The 22,205-nt window shown below is 42.7% G+C and overlaps 1 protein-coding gene across 1 annotated transcript in view; it reads left to right on the forward strand.

Moving 5' to 3' along the window:
- Positions 1–22,205, forward strand: part of HECTD4 (HECT domain E3 ubiquitin protein ligase 4) — a 112,560-nt gene that overhangs the window by 23,735 nt on the left and 66,620 nt on the right. Inside the window, exons 3-16 of the mRNA XM_081871458.1 lie at positions 2,276–2,365; positions 2,843–2,973; positions 4,953–5,061; positions 5,352–5,490; positions 9,695–9,865; positions 10,484–10,676; positions 11,047–11,208; positions 12,480–12,593; positions 13,483–13,623; positions 14,612–14,844; positions 15,563–15,708; positions 19,309–19,379; positions 20,074–20,179; positions 22,058–22,178. Coding sequence (XP_081727584.1) covers positions 2,276–2,365; positions 2,843–2,973; positions 4,953–5,061; positions 5,352–5,490; positions 9,695–9,865; positions 10,484–10,676; positions 11,047–11,208; positions 12,480–12,593; positions 13,483–13,623; positions 14,612–14,844; positions 15,563–15,708; positions 19,309–19,379; positions 20,074–20,179; positions 22,058–22,178 — 1,927 coding nt within the window. The remainder of the gene's footprint in view (positions 1–2,275; positions 2,366–2,842; positions 2,974–4,952; positions 5,062–5,351; positions 5,491–9,694; positions 9,866–10,483; positions 10,677–11,046; positions 11,209–12,479; positions 12,594–13,482; positions 13,624–14,611; positions 14,845–15,562; positions 15,709–19,308; positions 19,380–20,073; positions 20,180–22,057; positions 22,179–22,205) is intronic.

Here is a 22,205-nt window from a genome sequence, read left to right on the forward strand (position 1 = left end):
AGTTTAGTAGAGTTGAACTGAATTTTTTGGCCTATTTTTTCTGCCACTTAGATTTTCTTTGAGGATTATTTTTCATTCTGATGTGATATTTTAAAGAGTTCTGAATATCACTGCCTGTGGCTCATCCATTGTGGTTGTCTGTGGGAATGTAACCTGCATTGTGTGATTCCTCATTAGTACTATTTGCATGACAGGACAAAACACTGTGTCATTTGAATACTGATAAAGAATGCACAATTATCAGTCCAGAGATGTATGCTGGATATTTCTCCCAGTCATCTACCAGAATGGTTTCACAGACCAGTTTAAGGTGTTGTAGTGTCTTCAGCATTACAGTGGTGCCTCGCAAGACGAAATTAATCCGTTCCGTGAGGCTCTTCGTATAGCGGTTTTTTCGTCTTGCGAAGCAAACCCATTAACAGCTTAGCGGATTAGCGCTATTAGCGGTTTAGCGGCTTTTAGCGGATCAGCTGATAAGCGGCTTATCAGCGGATCAGCTGATAAGCGGCTTAGCGGCTTAGGAAAAGGGGGGAAAAGGGGGGAAAACGCGCAGGAACTTGCAAGACATTTCGTCTTGCGAAGCAAGCCCATAGGGAAATTCGTTTTGCGAAGCGCCTCCAAAACGGAAAACCCTTTCGTCTAGTGGGTTTTCCGTCTTGCGAGGCGTTCGTCTTGCGGGGCACCACTGTATTACCTGTTTTGAAGGGTTATGTCATCAACTTTCACACCAAAAAGAAAGAAAGAAAGAAAGAAAGATACTATGGATAAAATATTTAGGTGAAATGTTTATTTTAAAATTAATATTATTATAGTTATTTTAATGTTCACAGATGGATTCCTCAGCTACAGAAATGACTCATATGTGTTCTCATATGGAAAGGGTTACATGCAATAAACATTACCAAAATGTTCTTATCTGGCTGCCATATTGGAGACAGTGCATTTCCCAATATGATTCTACATCTGATACTTTTTGTAAAACGGATATCTGTACTTTTGCAGAAGTGGACTCTCTTTATACAAATTTGGCTAATTATTGCCTACAGAAATGTTTTGGGGCAGTGTTAATTTCTGTGTACTTTTATGCTTCCTATCTTAATTATGTTTACAGTATGTGGTAGATCTTAATTGTATTGTAACTGAATCTGTAGGATACAGAAACCATACAAATATTGTTGTAGTCTAAATGACTGAGACTGCCCTTCTGCTTCCCTCCCCCACAATTTACTTACTTGAATGCAACTCAAGACATGAGGCAAGCCAACTCCTTCTAATTCAATTTTCTACAGTTTCATGCCCTTGAATTGATTTTGCTCTGAGTTTATGCTCTGGAAGAAAACTCCTTCGAGTAGGGCTACACCTGCCTTCCATACTGAAATTCTGTGCTGTGGACATTCCTTTGAATTTCTGACTTCTGACTGCCCTCAGCCTTACAGGTGCTGCCCTATAAGGTAGCCAGTGTAGATTCCTTCCCCTATGTCTTGTCTACCAGTGTTTTGCCTTCACTACTGGTTGTTATCTTGTGACGAGTGGGAACAAAAGGAGTATTGGCTCTGTAGTATCCTGGTGTCTGTACATGTGCAAATCTGCCGGTCAAGTTCACATCAACTCTTGTGTTGTTGCACACAAGAATTTGCACAGTTCATACCATGCTGCTTTGCATTAGTTGCACACCAAATTTTTATCAGTGGTGGAATAGCTGCTGTAGGCCAATTTGCTGATGTGATCACCGTACTGGTGGCTGCATGGGGTATAGAACTGTTGTTTTGATGGATCCTTCCATACCAACCATGGTATTACTTTAACAGTTCCACTCACATCCTACCTTGTCGGTTCAAGCAGTGCTTTTGCATGGTAAAGAGGCAACCTAGGAGAAGAAAACTGAAGAGGATAGAGGCGTTAGCCTATTGTTAAGTGTGTCCATTGTTATCATCCTTCCATCCCAAATTATAATAGAATCTCAAAGCCAGGTGAAAACCTCCAGGCTCTTCTGTGAAACCGGTAAGATATCCTGAAGCTTTAGATAATGAAGGTTTATGTAAAAAGGATCTCTGGTATATACCGTACTATGGCTATCTACCCCATGTCATTGGTGTTCCATGAAATGTGGTAAATGTCGAAACACACTTAGAGGAGGTGTGTTCTAAGTTGTATTTCAGGAAGACATCTTGAGGCTTTGAACCAGTAAGAGTTTGCTTGACTTTTTAAGAGCATCTGTTGGTATCCTGCAGTTTCCAAGAGTGACTGCTGCTTTGTATTTTAACTCTTTCCTCAGGGGATCATTGAAAACGTTTGTTCACACAGTACACCTTTTACAGAAGCAAACAGAGTTGGGATCCCTGCCTGTAGCTGATGTGTTACACAGGTAGGAAGAAGGCTTCTGGGGGGGCGATCACATTGCTATAGATCAAAGACTCATCTTAAAAACATACTCATGCATCAATGTTGGGATATTTTTTTAAACTTAGAGTGAGTAATTAGAAAAGGCCATTCCCCACCCTTACCCAGAGCTATTTACAAACCGGAACTACACTAATAGTCCTTACTGTTCATACATAGGCCATCCACCATTTAAGTACCATATTTTTTCATGTATAAGACTAAGTTTTTTCCTAAAAAATAATGTAAAAAATTAGGGTATGTCTTATACATGGGGCTATCCCCCCTTTCTTAAATCTGAGTCCCCCAAAATAGAGGGCGCCTTATACATGGGGGCATCTTATAGATGGAAAAATACAGTATATTTTAATGTGCACTGTATGTCTGTCTTTAGCTAATTATTTCCATTTCATAGAAGCATTTCCCCCATTTCTAAACTTTACTTTGTATTCATTCTCTAAAGGTTGTTGCTTTTGGAAGGGGGGCCTGGATCACCCTCTTGTTTGCTTGGGGGCAAACACATGGTGTCCTGGGGGTTTGAAGATATGTTGCCAGCACCTGATGCCAACCCGGGCTCAGGCTCAGAAAATAAAGGTGAGATTTGTGAATTTAAAGAACAAGAACATTTCTGCATTTGGATTGCGTTGCCTTTTAAATAACCACAGTCCAAAGTTGTAAGGGTAGATAGAAATCTTGTCCAGGTGACAGCTGGTGCTGTGCAGACAGTCAGAAGGTATTTATTTATTTATTTAGTTGATTGATTGATTGATTGATTGATTGATTGCATTTGCACCCTGTTGTTCAGCCAAAAAGGCTCCCAGTGTAGCTTACATGGAAAGCCCTTGTGCACCAGGGGAGTCCACTGCAGTATACACACATGTTAAAATGTTGTTTGTACAAAGGTATGATTTTACTGCTAGATATGGTAAAGTTGTTTCCCAGTCTGTAATATGAAAAATCATCTAACAAGTAGGAGACAAATATTGTAGCACTCCTATTCAGGGTTCCAGCTAACCAGCCATGCCTTCTTCAAGGGTTGTTGTTGTTGTTTAGTCATTTAGCCGTGTCCGACTCTTCGTGACCCCATAGACCAGAGCACGCCAAGTACTTCTGTCTTCCACTGCCTCCCGCAGTTTGGTCAGACTCATGTTTGTAGCTTCGAAAACCCTGTCCAACCATCTCGTCCTCTGTCGTCCCCTTCTCCTTGTGCCCTCCATCTTTCCCAACATCAGGGTCTTTTCCAGGGAGTCTTCTCTTCTCATGAGGTGGCCAAAGTATTGGAGCCTCAGCTTCACGATCAGTCCTTCCAGTGAGCACTCAGGGCTAATTTCCTTAAGAATGGATGCATTTGATCTTCTTGCAGTCCATGGGACTCTCAAGAGACTCCTCCAGCACCATAATTCTAAAGCATCAATTCTTCGGTGATCAGCCTTCTTGATGGTCCAGCTCTCACTTCCATGCACAACTACTGGGAAAACCATGGCTGTAACTATACGGACCTTTGTTGGCAAGGGTACACCATTCCATTTCCCATCCCATCCCCTTCTTTTCTGTGTGTATCCCCTCAGACAGTCAACCAGCTTTCTGTGGCCATTCAGTGTGTTCAGTCCTTAGCTGTTTTGAGAGAGGGGTCCCCTCAGGTTGGGTGTGGGTTTTGTTTTGCTTTTTGCTACTTCTGCTAATACCTCCTGTTGTGTGTGGATGATGCCATCTTGGCTGCTCAAGGATCAGTTCTCTGAGGATGAGCTCACAGTTAGTAGGATGATGAGTGTGTGTGTGTGACAACAGGACCTTTGAATATTGGCCCTTGCAGTGTAATTTTCAAAACCCTTTGATGTATGAATGAAGTGTGTGTATGTGGTTTTTTTGTCCTCTTTCATGGTCTAGGGCATCTTTACATATTGGTACTGAAACTGATACTCAGCCCAGAGGTTGTAGGTAATCTGAGTGAAGTACAACACATCAAGGGGTCTTCTTCTAGCCATTAGTGTCTGTGTTGTCCCAATAGTTTGGGAAGCTGCATCTCCCCTCGCCACCCTCAAAATATTATGACTTTGGCAAAGGTTGTCTTCTAAAGGTTTGTTTCCAGTGTTCGAAACACCTATTGTTCTAGGCACATTTTGCGACAGGGAATTTCATTTGCGCAAGCAGTTTCTGAGCTCTGGGTGCAGTGGTGCGCCTAAGATTTCAGATTATAACTGTGGAGTGGAAGGAAAGGAGGACCTTTTTCTGCCTCCCCACTTCCATCTATTCCCTGAAGATTGGAGAAGAGGATGGGGGGGGCAGGGGAAGGACTAGACCATGTGAAAAATGAACATAATATTTTAGCTGCAGTTCATTCATTTTCAGCATTGCGTTCTTGTTATAAAAAAAGCATGCCTAGACATTTCATTGTTGTGCCCATAACTTAGGTTTAAGGTGTCATTTAGCTCCTAGCTTTCATATCTCAGTTTCTTTTTTTCTTTTTTGGATTTGTACTTATTATTTTATTGGGTTTTATAAACAAGAATAATGTTATACAAACAAGTATACAAAGTTTTCTCATGTTTTTCTAACACTGTTTCCTTATACAGATGCAGACTTAGGACGCTGCCTTGCAGCAGATGGGCTTTATCTTTATACAACAAACTCAGTTGGCAGAGGAATAAGCAAATTAGGATCTGGATTGCATGGTACTTTAAGGTAAGCTATGGCATCATTAAATGCTCAGTTTGTTTATATTGTCAATTACTGTTTTTGTCATCCCAAACACAGGACAGCAAGTGGTGTTGAGAGTCATGTCTGCAGCAGTCTTCTGTTGGGAGCTGCCCAGAGTGGCTGGGGAAACCCAGCCAGATGGGTGGGGTATAAATAAATAAATAAATAAATAAACAAACAAACAAATAAATAAATAAATAATTATTAGGATTCTGAACTGTAATAAATAAAGGTGCATCATAATTGAAGTGTAACTTCCCTTGTTTTCCCTTCAGAGGCTTTGTGTACTGCCGTAATGAAGAGTTGGAACCAGGCTGGGTTGCTTTTGGCAATGGCAAGCTTCTTCACAGACCCGTCTCTTTTGATAACAAACCTCACTCCCTTTTCCAGGTTATTGACCAGAATACCCTGCAGGTAAAGTAAAAATTGGAGCTGCATCTTTTAATTTCATATCCATGGCATAGTGTTTTTTTGAAAATGTTTATCGGATTTTATAGTCCGTTCAGCCACTTTTCTCTGTAGCCACACTTTGCAAACAAACTCTCCTTGATAACACAGTGTTCCAGGTTCACATCAAGACTCTGGAGACCTGCTGCTATTTCCCATTACCCTAGAGCAGAGCTTTCCAAACCTTGTGTCGTGACACATTAGTGTGTCGGCTGCATTGTGTAGATGTGTCGTGCAAACACTGGAAAGGGGTTAGTTTAACCTTCGGTTTGCTAGTAAAACTGAATTACTGTGTCGAGAAATGATGCATGAGTAAAGTGTGTCACCAACATGGAGAGTTTGAAAAGCTCTGCCCTAGAGGGTGGCTTTGATAACTTGCAAGGCTGCCATTGGGGTGGGAGTGTACATGTGTTGTTGTTGTTGTTGTTGTTGTTGTTGTTGTTGTTTAGTCGTTTAGTCGTGTCCTACTCTTCGTGACCCCCTGGACCAGAGCACGCCAGGCACTCCTGTCTTCCACTGCCTCCCGCAGTTTGGTCAGACTCATGTTTGTAGCTTCGAGAACACTGTCTAACCATCTCATCCTCTGTCGTCCCCTTCTCCTTGTGCCCTCCATCTTTCCCAATATCAGGGTCTTTTCCAGGGAGTCTTCTCTTCTCATGAGGTGGCCAAAGTATTGAAGCCTCAGCTTCACGATCAGTCCTTCCAGTGAGCACTCAGGGCTGATTTCCTTCAGAATAGAGGGGTTTGATCTTCTTGCAGTCCATGGGACTCTCAAGAGACTCCTCCAGCACCATAATTCAAAAGCATCAATTCTTCGGCAATCAGCTGATCATGTATTCCACTGATAAATAAAGAAGATGCAGGACATGCCTACTTCCAGAAACCATTTCCCCCTTGTTATTTCCCCTTTCTGGCAGTGTCCTCTGGAGACCGTTTGAGTTTCCAAAAAGAAAAAAAAGAAAAAGAAATGGGCCAGTGTATGTGTTATCTTTTCCTGTAGAACTTCTTAATCTAGCGATTTAAAAGCTTTATTGACTTTTGCCTTGAAGTGAAGAAATATTACTTGGATCCTGATAATTTCCCCCCACCGTGTGTATTTCAGAGATTACGGTAGCAGTGTCTCATTGAAGGGTAGAAATCCAATATCAAGAACATCTGTGGCTCAGCAAAATTGCATGCTAGCTGTATCAATGACTCATGGTCCTGATCCTAAGTCTTGATGTATCAGCAAACAAGTCACTAGCATGCGGTATATAAACTGCTTTGCCTGCATAATGCCTCCAAACAAGATGTTATGTCAGAGGTGCAGAGGAGAAATTAAGCTGGTTTTCCAGGCTGGTGTTCCTGTAACAGAGTTGGGACGCGGGTAGCGTTGTGATGTAAACCACTGCACTTCTTGGGCTTGCCAATTGGAAGGTCAGCGGTTCGAATCCGCACGACGGTGATGAGCTCCCATTGCTCTGTCCCAACTCCTGGCAACCTAGCAGTTCGAAAGCACACCAGTGCAAGTAAATAAATAGATACTGCTGCAGTGGGAAGGTAAACAGTGTTTCCGTGCGCTCTGGCACTCATTCCATAGCGCCAGAAGCAATTTAGTCATGCTGGCCACATGAGCAGAAAAGCTGTCTGTGGACAAACGCCGGCTCCCTTGGCCTGAAAAGCAAGATGAGCACAGCACCCCATAGTCGCCTTTGACTGAACTTAACCGTCCAGGGGTCCTTTACCTTTACCTTTACCTTTTTTTACCTCAGTCTAGGATGAGGGGATAAATGATTGCTGGAGGTTGGGTGTCCTCTGTTGTTGCTGCTTTTTCTGTCATGTTAGTTCTGTGTTTAGATTCTGTATTTAGAACTTGTAGCCACACATCTCTCTGGCTGTCATCTGCAAGTCTAATTTGAAAACATATAAAGCATTTAAAATCATATTAGTTATGTTCATAGTCAGTCTATTTATATACAGTGGTACCTTGGGTTACATACGCTTCAGGTTACATACGCTTCAGGTTACACACTCCACTAACCTAGAAATAGTGTTTCAGGTTAAGAACTTTGCTTCAGGATAAGAACAGAAATCGGGCTCTGGCGGCGCGGTGGCAGCGGGAGGCCCCATTAGCTAAAGTGGCGCTTCAGGTTAAGAACAGTTTCAGGTTAAGTACGGACCTCCGGAACAAGTTAAGTACTTAACCCAAGGTACCACTGTACCTCATTTTGCACAAATGCATAAATGAAGAACCAATCTGATCATTTCCCAAATACTGATATTTACACTCCAGCTACCAAACATTACATCTTCACTTGATGGAAATAATTTTCTCCACTTTGTCCAGTAAAAATCAATCCAACTTTAAACTATCAGTCATGGGCTCTTCATTTTTGTGAGGGTGGGGCTGGGCCAGTGAAGCAGAAATGAAGCAGTTGGGTCTTTGGCCTGATGCAGCAGGGCTCTTCTTATGTTCTGGTTGATTAAATAGGATTGTACTATTGTACTTGCAAACTGTAATTGCTGTTGGTCGTATAAGAATATGTTAGATACCTCATATATGTTAAAGATACTCCTTTTCCAGTTAAAATGGAAATCATGCAAAATGTACCGCATTTTTCGCTCTATAGGACGCACTTTCCCCCCTCCAAAAATGAAGGGGAAATGTGTGTGCGTCCTATGGAGCGAATGCAGGCTTTCCCTGGACTTCAGGCAGCTATCCGCAAACCTTCGGAGCGCTCCCCCAGCCCGCAAGCTCCGGGAGCAGCGGCAAGGCTGCGCAACCTTGCCTCCGCTCCCGGACCTGTTCTGGGGGCTGGGGTCAGGGGAAGCTCGGGCTTCCCCCACCCCAGGCCCGCAGCTAAAAACGAAGCCGCACGCAGCCTCTCCCAGCTGGGGAGGTTGTGCGTGGCTAAAGAGGAAGCCAAGACAGCCAGCGGGATTCATCCCGCTGGCTGTCTTGGCTTCTTTGCTCTTTGGGGCTGGGGGGGGGGGATAAATGTTTCCCCCTTTATTTCCCCCCCTAAAAACTAGGTGCGCCCTATGGAGCGAAAACTACAGTACCTATATAGTGTGATGTGAGACTTGGTTGTAAAAATGAAGCAATAGTGTAAAGAATCTATTTAGTTGTAAAACAACATGATTTAGCTGTCAGATTTGCACCATTTTCTTAGTAAACATATGAAGTATCAAAGGGAGACTGATGTAAATAAAATCTTTTTCTTGCTTATTTAAATTATCAAGTCTTTCCCAGTTGTTCCTGGAGATGCTGGGAGCTGAACCTGGGATTTTCTGTTTGCAAAGTAGGTGCTTCACATATTGGCCCTCCCAAGTTCAAGGAAGTCAAGTAAAATCGAACATTGTGAGGATGTGGGAATTGATGGGAGTGCTTATTTGGTTATTGAGTGAATTTTTTTTTTTTTTAAATGGCAAGGTATCTGGACAAAGCAAGTTTGGTTTCCAGTACTTTCCTTTATAGTAATACCTCCGCGAACATCCGTCTTGTCTAGCGTCCATTCCGGTGAACGTCCGTGGCAAACCCGGAAGTACCGGAACAGGTTACTTCCAAGTTTGCCGCTTGCACATGTGCAGAAGTGCAAAATCGTGCTTCATGCATGCGCAGAAGGGCAAACCACTCTGCGCGCAGCTGTGGCACTTTGCCCTGTGTCCTTTTTGGCTAGCGGCTGGGGCGCTGGAACTGATCCCAGCCGCAAAACAAGGGGGTACGACTGTATAGGTAGGCATGTTGAACAGTCCTACAAAGCATAAAAATTGGTGTTAATTATAAAGTGAGACAAGTGAGCGAGTCTTTTGCAGAATTGCTCAGTGGTAATGGCTTGGCATATTATCTGGGCTCAAGCCCATGGTTTAATCACAGAGAGGTTTAATCCTCTCTGGATTAATCGCAAGATGGTAACCATGAGATTGTATAGTTAATAGCTCATGGTTTGTCTATGAGAGCTAAACCATGAGCCAAAGTTTGGATGACATATTAAGCCAACCTATGGCTTGGTTCAGGACAGCACTGCAACAAATTGACCAGGAAGGAGTAAAGCACCTTAGCATTACACATAAACTAGGCCAGTTTATCATGTCAGTGTTCATGAGAGTTAGTACAACATAATTTTTATCCCTTCTCCTCCCGTCCTCTCTCTCACCTTCGTATTTCCTTTGCTTTTATATGATGCTACAGGTATGTCAGCTTCTCCCAATGCCAGCAGATCACTTTCCAATTGGCAGCACTATGACCACTGTGCATCTTTCTTCCGATGGCACCTACTTCTATTGGATTTGGTCTCCTGCAAGCTTGAACGAAAAAACACCAAAGGGACACTCTGTCTTCATGGATGTTTTTGAGCTCACAGTGAGTGCTGTTACAAAGTGTGTGTTGTTGTTTTTTTTTTGGGGGGGGGGGTGGAGTGGCGATAGGAATTGGGCTTTTCTCTGTAACTTAAGTTAGTGCCTGAGCTTCCTTTCCCCCTCTTCCCTCCTGGTCCCTTTTCCATTTTTGTTGTCTTAGGTTTTGAGGATAAGGGACCATATTGTAAGCTGCTTTTTTGGCTAAGGAGCAGGATGCGAATGCCTTTAATGCTTAAAGCTAGTTACTGCTTGTTGTTTACAGAGTACTTTCAATTTGCAAAATATTTTCCCTTCTACGCCTTGTAGCTATGTCTACTCCATCTCTGTCTTCCACTTCTCCATTTGCATTTACTTGCTGCTGAATGTGTGTCCTGTGTACCATTTGATATTTTATTTCTCATGTGTTCATCCCTTTGTTTCATAATTATAAAATGCCCGAAGCCAATATCTTTCTCATTGCATTGTGATCAACGCTGATGCTGCTCAGGATGGGCAGTCTGCGTCTCATAATTAAGGTTCATCCCTCCCCCATTTGAGCCTGTGCTCAGGGACTAGAGTTTGGGGTGCATTCCCCCCCCCCCAGACAGGTAATGCTCTGTGTTGTCTTGGCTCATTGGACTAGGTGGAAAATGGCGCCTGTGTGGCCAATCCCCTCCAAGAGCGGATAATACTCATGAGGAAAGAGGGGGATTCAGCAAAAAGCATCAATGAGATGCTTCTGAGCAGGCTTTCAAGGTACAGAGCCTCTCCCTCAGCAACCTTGGCTGCCCTGACTGGCTCCACCATCTCCAATACGCTGAAAGAGGACCAAGCAGGTGAGGAGGGGGTTTGTTTTTATGATTTTGCACCTTGATTTGCTTCGATAAGCAGAGTCCAGTATTAAGGATAATTTTGCTTCTCATGCCCTATGTGTCAGAGCACACCAGGAGCATCTCCTGCACAGTCTCTGCTGGAGGTGTGGGGTCCTCTTGTTTCAGATGAAGGCATTATCTTGGTAGATGGTGTCTCTTCTCAAGATCCTACATTGTAACACAAGTAACTGTAGGCTTCTCTTTGGGGTTTGAATCTCGCTTGTCCATCCATCCAGCTTTCATCCCAGAATTTAGTCCCCCCCCCTTTTCTGCCTTTTTCATGGGCAACAGCATTTTTTTTTTGCTTCTCATGATGTTCATCTGATCTTTTCAGCTGCTAACACTAGTTGTGGTCTGCCTCTAAAAATGCTACGAAAGACTCCAATATACACATGTGGGACTTATTTGGTGATGTTAGTCCCACCCCCGGGTGGCTCTGGCAGCTCTGCCACACGGTCGCTCTTTGGTGGAACAAGTGGCTTGTCATCCTTGAAAAGTAAGTCCTCTCCAGCCTGCCTTCTTGCTCCCTCTGAGTTGGTTTGATTTTTTTAAAACCCAGCAACTGATTTGCCATGCATCTTGCGCTGCCTTTCCGCTTGGTCCCTAGATAATTCTCTTAATGTATCCAGTGCCATTATATTTATTTATTGTAAATCATTATTTTGCTCCATCTATCCACCTTAAATAAGGCACTTCTTCCAAATTTATTTCTCAGTCATTGATTTGAGCTAGCTGGGTATAGCCCTGAAACCTATTTCCAGCATAGGGCTTAGTGTTCAAATTTGATGAAAATATCTGCCCAGTTGACATATAAAATGGGGATGAGGGTATGCTTTGATGCAGCTTTGATGCAGCAGAGTTCCTTTTCTTGCAGTCGCTTTTCTTTTAGCCCCACTCTGATACTGATTGTCGGGGAGCTGTAATTGCTTGGGGCAGTGAGCACAGCAGAGGGAAAGAGGGCTGGGTTTCATTCCTCTCATCTCCTTTTCATGTAAGACTAGACACTCCACCACCCTTGCTTTGCATGTGAATGTGACAGTCACATGACTAAAATACACATGACTGCCCTGCCCCTGTTGAGAGCATAGAATCATAGAATTGTAATGTTAGAAGGGACCACAAGGGCCATCTAGTCCAACCCCCTGCAATGGTGGTGCTACTGTTACTGGACAACATGCTTATATAGTACCCACATTTTTCAGCCCAAGGGGCACCTTCCAGAAGCTGCATATCAGTAGTGGGTGTAGTCAGAGGCAAAGGTTGGTAGTACGGTGGATGTGACTCTTACTGTTGTATAGTAGGCTACATTCCAGCAATACAAAAACCCAGGGGTTTCTATGCATACACTACTCTCTGTTCAGGCAAACAGGAGGGATTATCACAGCTCAAGGAGACATTCCAGCCAGGCAAAGGCATTCAAGGAGGTTGCAGAGCTAGTCTGGGCAGAGGGCTTGGCCTGGGGAGAGTCCCAAGGGTGGATAGAGAGCCAGCAAGGGCTTCTTTTGGCCCGTAGGTCTGACCTGCAACATATGGAGGGAGGCTTGGGGTTGTCAGCGACCTGTGGGGCTTCAGCTGAAGTTTAGGAAAAGCAGGTAGAGTTTCCAGGGCAAAAGGCTTCCAGTTAAGTACAAGCCTCGGTATCTCGATTCTCTCACTGTAGAAATTAAATAACTGTCTGTGTTTAACAATTAAGCTCCTGTGCATAACGCACAGTTCAAATAAATATGTGAGCTTTCAAGGGATTGATTGTAGGCTCTCTGTTTAAAGTTCTGGCTTCGAGTTTGGTGTACAGTATCTCAGATGGACAGTTTACAAGTCGAGCGGATCTCATTGATGCTGCTGGGAGCTCACTTGGACGCGGTGCTCTTGTTCCTGGTCTTGGTAAGGAATTAATATGCAGTTTTAGATACAACTTGGTATGGCAACAATGGTGTTTGATGCCCTTGATTACAGGTTTCTCTGAGCAGAATCTGGCTTGCTATAAACAGCTAATCTGTTCAGGCACACCTCTTTTTTCTTTTTTAAAGTAACAGAAATAACCTGCCAAAGTAAGAGAAGGCTAATAAAGTTTATAATAAGAGGCAATTAACAATATATATGTATAGGAGAATTGCTTGAAACTGTATATTTGCTCTAAACCTTGGCTGACCTAAGGTGCCATTGGCAGTGTAATGGTGGTGGGTTTTTTAAGTTAGCATTTGTGGATCATGGCAGAGGGGAGATCAGACAGTCGTTTCTTGCTTTATTTTGTACCATCGATAGCAATATCTATAAATCTATTTGCAAAGTAAACACCAGCCTTGGAGTGGTGAACACTGGAGTGCTTTCTATGGTTGAATGAAGGCAAGAGAGGCAGTCCATTAAAGCAAGCAAATCTAGGGAGGGTGGGGAGTGCTTTTATCAGTTTCCCCCCAAAATCAGGTAAACTAGAAAATGTGTAAAAATCTGAGTTGCAAATAAGCTGCTATCTTGGAAACATCTCTTATTAGATGTAAGATTCGTTGTAAGAAGACCTCCCTAGCCGTTGGCTTAGCTGCTGAGCTGTTATGGAATACTTAGGAACAGTCTTTACTTCTGAGGAATAAAAACAAAGAAAAGTCCTTTAGGACCAAATGATGCTGTTGGTGAGAAGGGGTGCAGAGGAGGGAGGAGGTGTATGCGTATGTTAAGAGACAGAGGAATTGTTACCAACCATAAAGGCATCTGTCTGGACCTGTTTTGCATTATAAGCCACTTTTGATAAAAAGAGCTATTGATTGTTTTTGTTCAGGAGCGTGCTATGATGCTATGAATAACATGATCTGGACATGCTCGAACGACTATATTGATCAGTGGTGCAATCCAGGGAACCAAGCCTTCCATTACGTTTGCCAGAGGCTAGGAGTCAGCCATATAATTGTGGAACCAAAAGGTGAGGGGGAAATCAGCAGTCAGCACTCTGTACAAAGTCATTGTTAGTGAAATGTGAGATGGACAGCCTGGATCAGTGGGCATTGCCTTTGAGCCATGCTGCACCTGACTGAGAAACCAGCAGGGCAGAACAGCTCTTTCATACAAGGTTGGTGAGGGTATATATAGAACAGAACTTCCTTTGATCAGAACCAAAATAATAATCAGGGTGTTTGAAGTTCTCCTGCTTTTGAAGTTACAAACTACAAGACGTTGGGATCTTTCCTTTGAATTTCTGTGGAATTCCGCTGAAGGAAGGCAATTGACTATTACAGCTACAGGAGAAAGCCACAAAATGGTGCTTCTCTGAATGCAAACATTAGCAGTGAAATAATCAGGTATTGATACCACATCGTCAGCTATATAGCACAAATTGTAGCGTGGGGCAAACTTCAACATGTTTACCCTGTCGAAAGTCTCATGAAGTAGTTTGTTAATTGTCTTCCATTTGTAAAAACTGGGTTTGAGAGGTGGTGGCTTGCAAAGGCCAAACCAATAAATCCACGTTGGAGGCAGCCAAGCTGTGCAAAATACCCTTGCTTCAGCACTGCATGTATGGTTGCTATTCCCAGTTATTTGAAACTTGTGGGCAGCTACACTCAATCTCCATGCCCTTCTCTTGCTTCCCTTCCATCCATATAAATATATGAAGACGCCTTACTGTCAGACCATTGGCCCACCTAGATGTCTACCTAGAGTTGCTTATTCCAACTGAGAGTGCCTCCCCGAGATTGCAAGCACCAAACTTCACCATTCTACTTATAACCTGGAAACACTGAGGATCAAACCTGGGAATTCTCTGTTTGAATTCCACACATTTATTTGAATATTTGGGGGTGGGGAACCTTATGTTTTAGACCAGGCATAGTTGAAAGGCACAGAATGAATAAACCTTGACGATACCTTGAAATGCACACTGCCGATTTATCAAATGTTTCTTACTGCTTTAGGAGATGCCATAACCACAAATGAGGTTATCAATCAATTACTGCACCATGTTGGTGCTATGTGTATCCATCAACTCAACCTGCTGGCAGCGAGTAACAACCTTCCAATCACAAACTTTCTGGGCAAGCAACACCCAATCGAGGGCCATCATCTTAGCAGCATTTGCGACATTATGGAGAAAGCTATGGTCAATGGGGACACCTGCATTATACGCTGCATCTTGGTTGTCTTCCAGGTGCGTGCTATCCTAGTGTAATTGTGCTATCCTAATGTAATTGTTTGCTTTTGGATTGGGGGTGTGGGATACTCAGGCAAAGTACACTTAGTGGGGTTCCCTTAACCTGGGAGTGGTGGGATATGTAAGGATTTTCTCATGCTTCCTGTGGGCTGAGTAAGAAGTGCTGGAACTCAATTGGAGCATTGGTGAGTTCTTTCTCAGTCATGGAAGCTTTATCCAAGAGAGGTGTTCTTGATGGTATTCTCCAGCAATTGTTGTAAGTGTTATCAGACCCACCTGTTTCAGCTAACTTGTGTGGTTAAGTCAGTAGAGGGCAGAGGAAATGTTCACATTTTATTCTGTTTTTTCTTGAGGGACTTTTGCTTTTTGTTCCTCACCTTTGGTCACTGGAATGAAGCTGGTGAGAGGGGTTGTCCACCTTTTTCGGGTGTATGGTCACACCTGCAAACTGAAGCAATTGTTATAGGCATCACACATGCGCTCTGCTCCCAACCACACACTGCAAACTAATCTGTTGGCTCCAACTCAGTGCTTCTTTTAAATCTCCTTTCAGTGAGAGTGGGGACCCTGTGGGCATGGCAGACTGCAATAAATTATATTAATATAAATAAGTAAACCATCAGATTCCATATACTCTTTTTATGGTACTCACTTACTCATATCTGACAATTCAACACGAGCATTTGTACATACAGTCCCATGTTTGTCCTTGCAGGTGGTTTTTAAATTTTTCTTCAGCCCTCAAACCGAGAAGAATCGTGATATCGTAAGACGATCCGGCCTCTTGCTTTGGCAGTTACTGATGGCGCCAGTGGACCAGATCAGCCCTGAGATTCAGAAGGAGGTCTGCCTGGCAATCAGGTATGTCCTCTTAGCTCACTACAATCAATCAAATCTTACAAATGCTGTAGTCCTTGTGAGGATAATACTTCCAAGGCCTGACTTGGTAAACACCACAAAGTAGCCATTCTAAGCTTCCTCATATTAAAGTGTGAATTTTCTGTGCTTTACACTAGGGCTTGGCTGAACCTAGCCCAAAGGAAGGCAGCTAGTTTGGTCACCAGTATATGCTAGGCTTCCTCCCTGTCTATTCCTGGTCACAGGGTGTTTTTTTTGGGAAGGAACTGCTACTGTCACTTTCCAGCCTGCTTCTTGCTAAAGGTAAAGGGACCCCTGACCATTAGGTCCAGTTGCGGACGACTCTGGGGTTGTGGCCCTCATCTTGCTTTATTGGCCGAGGGAGCCGGCGTACAGCTTCTGGGTCATGTGGCCAGCGTGACTAAGCTGCTTCTGGTGAACCAGAGCAGCGCACAGAAACGCCGTTTACCTTCCTGCCGGAGTGGTACCTATTTATCTACTTGCACTTTGACGTGCTTTCGAACTGCTAGGTGGGCAAGGAGCTGGGACCAAGCAACGGGAGCTCACCCCGTCACAGGGATTCGAACCGCTGACCTTCTGATCAGCAAGCCTTAGGCACCACCTGCACCCCATTGCTTCTTGCTAGCTGAGGTTAAAAATCTTAAAATGAGAGGAGGTTGTGGGTGGGGTGGATATTTGCCAGACAACATCCAAGCTTTGTCATTGGGTTCTGTCTTATACAGGACGCTTGCAGCACACAGTATTGGAGAATATAAACCTGTCGTCTAAATGCATAACTTTTAAATTAACCAGCTGGCCAGCCTATTTCCTAGCTTTGGGCATTGCACTCTTAGGAGGCCATCAGTTAAAATGGTCAGAAAGTCCTAGATAGCTGGTATCAGCTATATAGAAGAAAGCAAGCATTTCTACCATCTACTTTAGGCTGACTTTGAAGTTCTGTTTGAGAGCTGCTGCTGCTGCTGCTGGTTGGGCATAGTTCTTTTGTCTAGTTGTAGTTACAAGGTTGAAGATGGTTCCCGCTCTTCTATCAGCCACCAAATCATGGGGAGCTTCACAGTCCTGCATTAAGATAACCAGATAATGTACACCTAAAGGGCAAAGGGCATTCATCTTGGGCAGGCATAGGCAAACTCGGCCCTCCAGATGTTTTGGGACTACAATTCCCATCATCCCTGACCACTGGTCCTGTTAGCTAGGGATGATGGGAGTTGTAGTCCCAAAACATCTGGGTGGCCGAGTTTGCCCGTGCCTGATCTTGGATGTCACATTTTCCTGTATATGGGACACACTCCAAAACTTGAGAACAAAATCTGCTAGAGTAGTTTGCATATCTATATTTATGAGGTGCACTGTTCTCATTTCTGGAATAATAACAGCGTATTTTGGATCCAAAGCCTGTTTTTTTTCAGCCATGTTGATTGATGTTAGAGAATTATTAACTGGTTGCTGCACTGTATGACCAGATAATGTTGTTGAAGAAACTTGGTTTAATTCTACACTGGTGAAGTGTAGAATTAAATTTTCAGAGTGTAGAATTAAATTAATAGCCACCCAGCTGAGTGCTGGACTTTGATCTGGCAAACTTGAGTTCAAATTCCTCCTGAGCCACAGGCTGACTGCATAGCCTTGGATGAGTTGCAGTTACTTAGCCTCAGATCCTCTTCTATGAAATAAGAGTATTCTTAATTTACTTCACTGGGTACTGAATGCAATAGAGATTGTACATTGTGTAAGTTGCTAGCAAACATTTCAAGAAATGACACAGGTAAGACTTAAACTAAAATACAATTGCTTCTGTAGTATGCTTTCCTTGCTCCCTGTGGCACAAGCAGCAGCAATAACTGACAATTAAATAAAGAAGAAAAGAAAAGGCATGAGCGTTTTCATTCCTTTAACTGTAGAAGCAGTTGCTTGCTTGAACCGTATTTCCCATAAAACAATTCTTAGTTTGAATCTGGTTACATAACAGGGTGGAAAAGGCTTCCTTTTGATATCCAAAGAGGCCCCTTTTGAACATAGTGGTTTTCTTTGTATATATTATTATTACATTTACGCCCCACTTTTCCTCCAAGGAGCTCCAGGTAGTATACATAGTTTTCTTCCTTGTTTATCCTCGCAACAACCCTGTGAGGTAGCTTAGTCTGAGTGAGCTTCATGGTTGAGTGGAAATTTGAACCCTGGTCTCCTAGGTCTTAGTCCAGCCACTTCCCCAAACTGTCTGTTGATGGCCTTCTTGCTTAACCATAAACATCATTCAAAAAACCCAACATTCCCGACTTTTCTTTTATACTCAGGAAGCAAATGCTAAAAAATTTCAGAAAGGTAGTCTCAATAGTCTGCAGGCAGGCAGGCAGGCAGGCAGGCAGGCAAAGACATTGTTTATGCTATAATTAATCTGTTTGATTTTATTTTTTATTTTTTATAAATATTTATTAAGGTTTTTAAATATAAATGCACACATAATAAACAATCTTACTTCTTTTACAACAATTTCAACACTTCTTTGGACTCCCTCACGTCTCCCGCTCCCATTTACATCGTTAAAAATTTTTTCCAAACAAATTATCAACTTGTTTACAATCTCATGTCAACTCATTCAAATATAATCTAGCACTTCTTCCAAAAAAATTTTATATTTTCTTTAGTCTCACTTATCATCAAATTTAAATCTAGTTTAGTGGTGGCCAATTTTTTATAATCTAGCATCCTTCTTAACATTCAACCAAATTACAATGTTTTTGTAGATACATCTTAAATTTCTCCCAGTCTTCCTCCATCTTCTCTTCTCCCAGATCACGGATTCTGCCGGTCATCTCGGCCAGTTGCATATAGTCCATCAGCTGCATCTGCCACTCTTCCAGTGTGGGTAGATCTTGAGTTTTCCAGTTTTTTGCGATAAGAATCCTTGCTGCCGTTGTTGCATACATAAAAAATGTTCGATCCTTCTTTAACACCTTCTGGCCGACAATACCCAGAAGGAAGGCCTCTAGTTTCTTTGTGAAGGTATACTTAAATACCTTTTTCAGCTCATTATATATCATTTCCCAGAAGGCCTTCACCTTAGGGCATGTCCACCAGAGGTGAAAGAATGTTCCTTCATTTTCTCTACATTTCCAACATTTATTATCAGACGAATGGTATATTTTGGCAAGTTTAACTGGGGTCATGTACCATCTATATATCATTTTCATTACATTTTCCTTCAGAGCATTACATGCGGTGAAGTTCAGCCCAGTGGTCCACAACCTTTCCCAGTCCTCAAACATAATGTTATGCCCAATGTCCTGTGCCCATTTTATCATAGCCGATTTAACCATTTCGTCTTGTGTATTCCATTTTAGCAGCAAGTTATACATTCTAGATAGTACCTTGGTCTTTGGTTCTAACAATTCTGTTTCTAACTTCGATTTCTCCACCTGGAACCCTAACTTTTTGTCATTTTTAAAAACTTCTTTAATCTGAGCATAATGTAACCAGTCTCGCACCAATTAATCTGTTTGATTTTAAAGTACCCCAATACTCTGTTGTTGCTGTCTGTCTTTGCAGATACTAAATGTTACCTTTTCTTTTCTCTTTTTTAAGCTCTGGTCTAAATAACCTGTATCCTGGAGAAGTGGAAATTAATAACTTGCTGAAGTTGGTTTTAACAGAAGGTAAGTGTTTTCGCTAAGACTGTAATGAAAATTCATTGTAGGCAGCTTCCACACTGATCTTTTGCTCTAGAGTAGCCATGTTTTCCTGATGTTGTCAACAAATATCTCCCTATCATGCCTTTCCTGTTCAGCTTCTACTGTATTTCAGAGTGCCAAAAATCCAGCTCTTTCCCCCCTCCAGATGCCCCAGATGTAGGTGGCCCATTGTGCTGCTATTCTGGCTGGTTGTGACCTGTATAGATTATGCTAGCCATTTCATTCCATGGAAATCCGATCTGTCAATGTAACCCTTCCCTTTCCAAATCCATGATTAGGAGTACAATGAGGCGAGAAGGGAGTATTTTACCATTATTATTACTATTATTATTAATTTATTTCTTATTTATACCCTGCCCATTGGCTGGGTTTCCCCAGCCACTCTGGGCAGCTCCCAACAGAATATTAAAGACACGATAAAACATCAAATGTTAAAAGCTTCCTTAAACAGGGCTGCCTTCCAGTTTACAGCAGAGCAGCAATGCTTGGTAGCTGCTAAATCATCCACATCTAGAAGCATCTACTGGCTAAAAGTATATGGTCCAGAAAGCATAGTCTGCTGCACATTTAATAAGAAATAGTTTCATCTAGCATGAATTTACAGCTGAGGCCAACATCTATATATAGCCAGTTTCCCGCATGAATTATTCCTTTGTAGGAGACAGAAACAGTGGGCTTGCCCAGCTTCGGAATGTGATCATGACTAACCTGGCTGAGCAGCTTCAGAACAACAGATTTGGCAGCGAAGATGATGAGCATTACAGGTAAGTGACATGGGTCTTCCTGCATGCAAGGGATGTAATTTGCCTAGTGCACATGCTGAAAGCTCTGGATCCTATCCAATGAAGACTTCTCTCAGAGTTGCTGCTTCTGTCGTACAGCTACCAAGAGTTTCATCACAGCTTGGTTAGGGCAAGTGGCCCCTTTAAAAAGGAATGGAGATGGCACAAATCTGTGTCTAGTTCACTGTGTCTTACTAAGCAACAGAAAAGGAACAATTAGTAAAGATTTCAAGAAACAATCACAACAACAGAAGCCTAGAAGAAATCGGGGTGTGTTTTTTTTGTAGCTTCAGGCCAGTTGATTTTCCCCTCAAGAAGAGTGTCTAAAAATTGAGTTCAAATCCCAGAGAAGATTTGGCAGTAAGATAAATAATATGGTACATCCTCCAGAGAGCCAGTGCTACAAGGACAGAATCTCAGAATCTCGGATCATAATATATGTTTTTATTATTTATTATTTGTTTATTTACTGCTTATCCTTCACCCTGAGGTCTTGGGATGGTTTACAGCATTACAATACAATATTAGAAACAGATTTAAACAATCCTAAAAATATACACCTCAAGTGTCAAATCCGTGGTAAAGAGTTGCATCTTCAGCCTTCTCTGGAAGATGTATAATGAAGGTGCTAGACACGCCTCTGTGGGGAACGAGTTCCACAAAATGCCCTATCCTGGGTCACTAAGATGGCCCCCTCTGCCAAGAGGGTATGTAGGAAAGGAAGCAGTCTTTCAGATATTTCAGGTCTGTGTCGTTCAGGGCAAGTTATTCTGAAAGTACTCCAGATCAAAAGAGATACTCAAGCCCTAGATCTTTACTTGCTATACTTACTCTCCATGGACATAGCATAAAAACATGTGACTGAAAAACTATGGGTAGTATATTAAACAAAGAAACATTAGATGATAGCATTGCAAGACAGATAAAGGAAACCATTTGTTGTAGTTTTAGGAAGAGCGCATTTGGAATAACCAAACAGAAGTTTGAAAGTATGAATTTGCAGTCCTCAGCAATTAAATGATGACATAAAATGTTCTGTTTTATATTTCCCCAACCACCACCACACACAACTCTCTTGTGCACAGCAATTATTTGCAACGAGATCCCCTTTGGATCTCTGTGGGCAGTGCAAACTGTCAGAAGGCCCAATCCACAGGGAGTTTCCTCTGCTCAGGCATTTGCTAGGTACGTGTTTGCCTGCATCAGAAAGCTTCTCATAAATTTGTGCTCCCGTTTCTGTGATCTAAAAAGATGCTTCAGGCACTTCTGAGTGCTAGAGTGCACCAGTGGAGTTTTGAGCTTGGAAGCAACAGACCCCCATACCACAGCTAGGGCCAGCCCACCCATGAAGTGGGGTGAAGCAGCTGCCTCGGGTGGCAGAAGCCGCCAAAGCAGACTCACCTGTGCCTCTGCCACTGGCATTGGTGCTGAGACATCTTATGAGATCTCTTGCCTAAAACTAGCTTTGATGATGGCGCCACTTCTCTGACAGCAGAGGCAGTGGCACGGAGGTGGTGCTGGCAGAGGTGGGTGGCGTGGCAGAGCAAGGTGGCATCACTTCCTGTTTTGCCTCACCTGTTGCAATGGGACATGCCGCCATGACCCCAGCAGTATCAAAAACTTTTGAAACCCCCCCTTTTAAGGAGTTTGTTGTAAGGCATAGGGTCCTGCTCTTAGATGCGTGGAACTGTCCTGTAGCTGTAGACAGATGTAAGTTAAGTAAATAAAAACATGGTTGTGTCTTTTATGGTAGCTACTAGTTCACCATTACCAAAATACTTAATATGCTTGCACATGAGTGTTTTTGTTTCCAGTACTGAACCCTCACCATTTTACCATATATTTCCTACATTTTTAAAGACTAAACGATGAACTTTTGCACTACATTCTCAAGATCGTTGTCCGAGAATCATGTATCTTAATCACCAAGTGCCAAACTGTATCCAGAGATGAATTTCAAAGGCTCCTCTCAACTGTGCCTGTGAGTAACACCTCCTAGCTTGCTCTT

The sequence above is a fragment of the Podarcis erhardii genome (genome assembly GCF_964252035.2).
Source record: "Podarcis erhardii genome assembly, chromosome: 7".
Taxonomy (NCBI): domain Eukaryota; kingdom Metazoa; phylum Chordata; class Lepidosauria; order Squamata; family Lacertidae; genus Podarcis; species Podarcis erhardii.